Here is a 6368-nt window from a genome sequence, read left to right on the forward strand (position 1 = left end):
GACATAGGTAACAGAAATTGAAATGTGCAGTTTGAGCACTGACTCTTCCTTGCATGGTCCAGTCTGTCTAGTTGGCAACAAAGGAGGTCCTTGCTCATTCCTCCCAGCCACCCAAAGGAGGCGATGGTATTCACATAAAGCTTGGTTGAGGTACCTTGCTGTCAACAGTTTATATAAAGCAGAATATAGCTGCACATTAAAAGTGTTTTAAATCAACCCTGAATGGTAACTTAAGATATACAGATTCAAAATCTTCAGTTGTGAACCATGAAGTGCAAAAAAAAAAAAAAAAAAAAAGGGGGGGGGGGGGGGGGGATCAGAATCAAGTGCAACAAAAAGGATTCCTGAGAAAACAGAAAAGGATGAGTATCAAGACACAAGTTGCCGATTGAAGGTTTGGTAATTGGTTTAGTTGGGTTAGTAGTGGTTTAGGGGTTATCATTCAGGATTCACGGTTCAGAGGCCCAGAGTAGAGAGTGAATCTACATTGATGACAAACAGTCTCAGTCTCAGTTAACTCCGGGACACTGTGAGTCCAGTCTAAGCTGGACAACTGGAAGAAATTAAAGTACAGACTTCACCCGGTCCTGCCCTGTCTGCTACGGCAGGCAGATCATAACGATGACGTTGGATGATGATGATGACGACGACTACAAGGCTTTCCGAGGTGAGATGAACACTGGTTCCTCTCAGGAGGTGGGAAGCTCAAATGAGACGAACTGCTTCAGTCGTTCCAGGTACTGGGCATAAAGTTCAATGTCATTGTGACCAGCCCCCTCCACCCAGAGTGGCTCGACGGCACAAGGGCAGCGCTCGTACATGGCCAGACCATGGGAGAAGTCAATCACTTCATCGTTTGTACCGTGGATCACGAGCACCGGTGATGCCACCTTGGACACTTTCTCAATACTGTTCAACATAGAGAGACAGATCCAGTGTTAGCTAGTTATGGAAGAAGACATATGCTACAAACATGGGACAAGGTAGGCAAAGTATTATACAATCCAGTCTATTCCAGTGGTCAAACTGCTCACCACTGGAATCCATTCAAAGTTCCTCATTTCTACTATTCTTTTGTCCTGTTGGTTGTGTATGAGCTTAGTCCGCTTGTCTGAAATGCAACTACTTCATTGATCAAATGAACACACCTGATTGAGTTGATCATGTGTGTATGAAGTCGGAAAAGATGGGAAACATGCAGGGCCCAAAACAGAGTAGAGATGCGTGTGTGGGATATAACGGCGCTTTGAGACTTCAGACCTACCTGAGGCCATTAAACACAGTGGCATTTCAATGGCAAACACAATCTGAATATGTTTTGATTAAGACTGCTATTTACACTTATCCCAAAGCAACAGTGGTTGTGTAAAACGTTATCTAAAAATTACACAAATGACTTGAATAGAAACCCTGTAGTTCACAAACAGGACTCTCTTCAAGCGCATCCACACAGCAGATGCCGAAAGGAAGTTTAAACAGAAGCGAGTATGCAGTGAGGACACAGTTCTGCCCACTACTTCATCCCAAAGTCCAATACTATGAGAACAAATATTCTTACACTTTTGATGAACATACAGTAAATCCAAAATGTAACTTTAACAAGCTTGATACATACCAGGCCCTACTCACTGTGTGACACTTACCTGGGGAAGGCATCAAAGCAGTAGGTCTTGCGGGTGTCGGGGAAGGCTACGCGGAGACCTGACATGAGTGGAGAGTGCAAGATGACAGCGGCACATTCGTAACGGGCAGCCAGGTCGATGGTGGGCACCGTGCCAATGCTTTGACCGTACAGGATGATGTTCTCTGGTGTTACACCATACCTGCAAAATATCACACAGCCAAAACATTTATTTTTAAACACCAGGACACCAGAGATGTAGAACAAGTTCACCAGCATTTTCAACAAAATGCTTTTACTATCAGAATATTCAACTCTTCCATTGTTACATTTTCTTTTCTTTTCTCTTCCAATGACAGAAAAGCTACAATAGCAATACAACTAACAAGGTAAACATGACAGCAATTTAAAAGTTAATCCATTTTGGTTGAAGGCTCCCAAAAATAACCGATTACTAATCAGTGCAGCACTAATTCAAAATGAAATTGCACAAACTTCTTTGAAAAACTGGCAAATGATTTCAGAGCTCTATTGTAATGCTACGGCTGATCTGCAGGTCCTCAGGCAAACAAGCAGTGGGGAGGTGGAGAGAAGGACTGAACACATTGAGTCAGACGAGACTTAAGAGAATAAAAAAAATGTGATGATGTCACCACAAGGTCTCAAGATTACTTTGGTGTGGTTTGGCACTGTGCCTGATCTGAGACAGGAACTACTTTTGCGATTGGCATGACTCCTGCCTCAGCATAGGGGAATTGCTGTGATAAGCACAGTAGTGTTTAGCGAAACCTGGACATAGTTTAAAAAAAAAAAAAAAGACTTGTATGTAGAGCTTGAACAAATGTGAATAGTTCGATATAGCACATGGAGCTCACATTTATTTTCCAAATATTGGTAAAAGTTGTGGTCACAAAAATGTATATAGAAATTGTCCACCATTTTCCATCTTATACAGCTTTTATATTACAGTGAACATTATTAAAACAGTAGAGCACATTGAGTGGAACTTTGGATGAACATGAAGGTAGGGTCACTGTGACAGTGACACTGCAGCACACTGACAGATTCCCACTCTGCCTCTCCTTCTTGGGCAAAGAACTACAGCCTCTGATCTCACAATTTGGAGAATAAAGAGAATTAGTGTTCCAGTGAACATTAACAATTGGAAAACGCTTAGTTGTTTTTTCTTCTTATGCTGCTATAGACAAAGACTGCTAGGGGACATTAACAGATTGTACTTTTCATCTACACTAAATGAATATTGGAGTCAGGAAACTAGAAAAGGAAAATGCAGTTTTCCAATCTGTGTGTATGTTATCTTTGTTCTCCCATATAAAGACGGATACAGCCGGTTTGGCAAAACCCAACACAGCCAACAGAACCACGTGTGTCCGAGTCTTTAAACGGACATCTTCTAACGTCAGCCCGTATGTGCTCAGCATCCATGTCTGCGGCCATACTCACTTGTTCCTCAGCACCTGCCAGGCCGCCTCGATGTCGGCGTACAGGTTCTTTTCAGACGGTTTGCCGGAGCTGGCACCGTAGCCTGAATAGTCGTAGGAAAACACGTTGCAGTTGATCCTGGAGCCGAGTCCGATGTAAAAGCTGCACATCTGTCCCAGATCCACTGCGTTTCCGTGAGAGAATAGAAGAGTGTAGCGACTATTTGGGGCGCAGCGCACAAACATGCACCCCAGGCGGTTACCCCGACTGGTCCTGGTGGTGAACACCTCCACGGCGTCCAGCTCCCGCTGGGAGTACTGCCAGTCCGCCCGCTCGGTCAGGTGTAAACTCGTCGCTCCGTCAGCGTCGGTGTGAACAGAGTACGTGGGCTCTGGCGGGAGGAAGGCTAGCTTAGCCGCGATGCGACTGGGACAGGGCGGACAGCAGAAGAGCCAGCACAGCTCGCCGAGAGAGAAGCCGTTCATCCTGGGGCCTGACTCCGGCATAGAGACCGGGAGGCTCGGAGGGAATGGGCGGCTTCAGAGCGTCGACCAGTGCTTTCAGCAAACGTCGACGGTTAACACATTCGTTATCAGATAAAGATGCGGAAATTTTCACAAGCGGGACTGTGTCTAAATGTTATCTTACAAATTAACGGGAGAGATAGGCATCTTTGACACACTTTTTCTGTGAAATCGCTTCCGTTGCTAGTGGACGGGCAGACCATATGTACCCCTTGATACCGGATATCCGGTCCGGCATACGTATGACGTCACGCTGTTGTTCTGCAAGGCCAAGTCTTGACTGTTGTGTGATATACAATGGGTTGGATTGTTTATAGTTTCATATGGAAAAACAAATAGACATATAAATGGTTTGACTTTCAAAGTATGAAATGAGAGGGTAACCTTAAAGCATTGTTGACGCATAAAGCATCAATGCAATGCTTTAAGTTTGAAGCATGACATTGTTGATTTGTCCAAGGTAAACTGGCTCATAATGCATTTTTATTTGCTCATATTTTCTCAAAAATATTTTAAAATCTTGTCCTTTTCTGTTGCCTAAATTACATGTCCAGCTGTCATAATTTCATCAACATCAATTTTCTTCCACCAAACACCCTGAACAAATCCTCCCATTGAAATGACTCATCTTAACATACAACGTATGTGTGCTAAATGGTCTGGCTCTTTCTTAGCTTCCCCATCCATACACACCTTCCAACTCTCTCTGATCCTGTGACACTGGTCTAATTTCTATTCCTCTCACACAGCATCTCTGTGAATGCTCAACTTTGTTGTTATTCAAATAAAAAAAGACACAAAACAAAATCACCTTTTCATCAAACACATCAAACTAATGTTTTTAACATCTTGTTTAGTCTTCTTTTGAACCTGTTAGTGATTATAATCAATGTGTTTTATTACTGTTTATACCAGGAAATTTTAGAGCACTTCAAGATTTCTTCTGCTGACAAGCTTTATGGAGATGCTGATTTCATTTTCCAGCAGGACTTGGCACCTGGCCACACTGCCAGAGGTACCAAAAGCTGGTTCAGTGACCATGGTGTTACTGTACTTGATTGGCCAGCAAACTCGCCTGAGCTGAACCCCATAGAGAATCTATGGGGTATTGTCAAGAGGAAGATGAGAGACACCAGACCCAACAATGCAGATGACCTGAAGGCCGCTATCAAAGCAAACTGGGCTTCCATTATACCCGAGCAGTGCCACAGGCTGCTCGCTTCCAGGACACGGCGCATTGATGCAGAAATTCATGCAAGAGGCCAAACCAAGTATTGAGTGCATAGAAATGAACATTCTTTCAGAAGCCTGACATTTCTGTTTAAAATATCCTTTTTTGATTGATCTTATGCCATATTCTAATTTTCTGAATTTTGCATTTCTGTTAGCTGTAAGCATAATCATCAAAATTTCCAAAAATTAAGCCTTGAAATATTTCACTCTATGTGTCATTAATCTATATAATATATGGGTTTCACTTTCTGAGATGAATGACAAAAAATATTGGACTTTTTCATGATATTCTAATTTGAGATGTACCTGTATGCACGCACAACACAGAACCATGCCATTGACCTGTAGTCTCCCAGCATCATTTGTGTCCAACACATTTTCTTGGCAGTAAGAGATGGAAATGAAAAATGAACATATGAAGAGAAACATTGTTTAAACAGATACCACATAACCAATGAGAATTTATTGTCACAAGCACAATTTGTTACACAAAAGTAACATTTACACAGTTTATACAGGTCTACAACTCCATGTACAAATAACAGACTAACTAAATACCAATAGTTAAATATGGACTCACATTGCACACATTGTCACACGAAAACATGTACTGTGTGAAAGAAACATGAGAAGACATAAAGATCACATTATTTACAAAAACCCCAAACATCAATGTGAGATTCTTTAGCAAAAACACTGAAATATCAACTCAAGATTCTCTGTCGATCTTACAGGAGACATTATACAATCTATCATGTAAAAGCTTCCAGGCTATAAAGTATTATTTAGTCTCATTGTGGAAAAGGTTATAAACAAATAAAGTGGAGTAGCAAGAGCTAAAGAACACCAAACACATAAGTAAATACAGAGCATTGCTTTTCCCTTTTATAGCAGGCTGGTGAGATTAGCATTTAGCTTCATGAAGTGCACTTTAAGCCTTATCTGAACATCGGACTGAAATGACTTTTTCTGGGTTATATAGGTAGAATCTACACAGTAAAGGTGTTCTGCTCACACCACGTTATTGGAAACACAACAGGGTCATCACGAGAGCTTTAGTCTTGTTTCACACTCCCGCTAACAGATAACTGAACTGATAAAATTTTATACATTCACGAATGTGCCGTCTTCATGAACATGTATGGAGCAGTGGCTCACTGTGCCCTGCGTCACACATGATCAAACTTAAACACATTTATACACACATGAACACTCCTTTTCCTGTGTTGGATGGGCAGAAATCAGATCTCTCCTGTCCTTTTTTATTTCAATATATATATATATATTTTTATTGAAGAAAGCATTTGACATGACAATGAGCATACAGTTATGGGACATTTTGGAGATTGTTTTTTGATACAGAAAGAGGGGAAAAAGTTGACTTGGACATCTCCCAACATCCACTAATAGCATCTCAGTCAATATGCACTAGTTAGGTCCAGTATAATACAGGGAATATGGACCATCATGTGTAGGCTGTAACAGTCTACACATTCAAGGTTGACTTTAACATGTATGGTTTGGGTAACCACATCTACTCATCCTTG

The 6368-nt window shown here is 41.6% G+C and overlaps 1 protein-coding gene across 1 annotated transcript; it reads right to left on the reverse strand.

Moving 5' to 3' along the window:
• Window positions 1–38: 38 nt before the first annotated feature.
• Window positions 39–3811, reverse strand: abhd17c (abhydrolase domain containing 17C, depalmitoylase). The gene is made up of 3 exons (XM_076146928.1): window positions 3086–3811; window positions 1644–1823; window positions 39–909 (listed from the first exon to the last, which is right to left on the reverse strand). The coding sequence occupies exons 1-3, from the start codon at window positions 3568–3570 to the stop codon at window positions 690–692; spliced, it is 885 nt and encodes a 294-aa protein (XP_076003043.1). The 5' UTR covers window positions 3571–3811; the 3' UTR covers window positions 39–689.
• Window positions 3812–6368: the final 2557 nt, after the last annotated feature.

The sequence above is a fragment of the Genypterus blacodes genome, unplaced genomic scaffold, assembly GCF_046128005.1.
Source record: "Genypterus blacodes isolate CSIRO-AG114 ecotype Tasmania unplaced genomic scaffold, CSIRO-AGI_Gbla_v1 ptg000036l_1, whole genome shotgun sequence".
Lineage (NCBI taxonomy): Eukaryota > Metazoa > Chordata > Actinopteri > Ophidiiformes > Ophidiidae > Genypterus > Genypterus blacodes.

Excerpts from the sequence above, each read along its gene's own strand:
- abhd17c (XM_076146928.1), bottom strand. The coding sequence starts at position 3,570 with ATGCCGGAGTCAGGCCCCAGGATGAACGGCTTCTCTCTCGGCGAGCTG. Across the intron at positions 1,824-3,085 it reads TGGCAGGTGCTGAGGAACAA|GTATGGTGTAACACCAGAGA; the intron begins GTGAGTATGGCC and ends GATATTTTGCAG. Across the intron at positions 910-1,643 it reads TGCTTTGATGCCTTCCCCAG|TATTGAGAAAGTGTCCAAGG; the intron begins GTAAGTGTCACA and ends TATGTTGAACAG.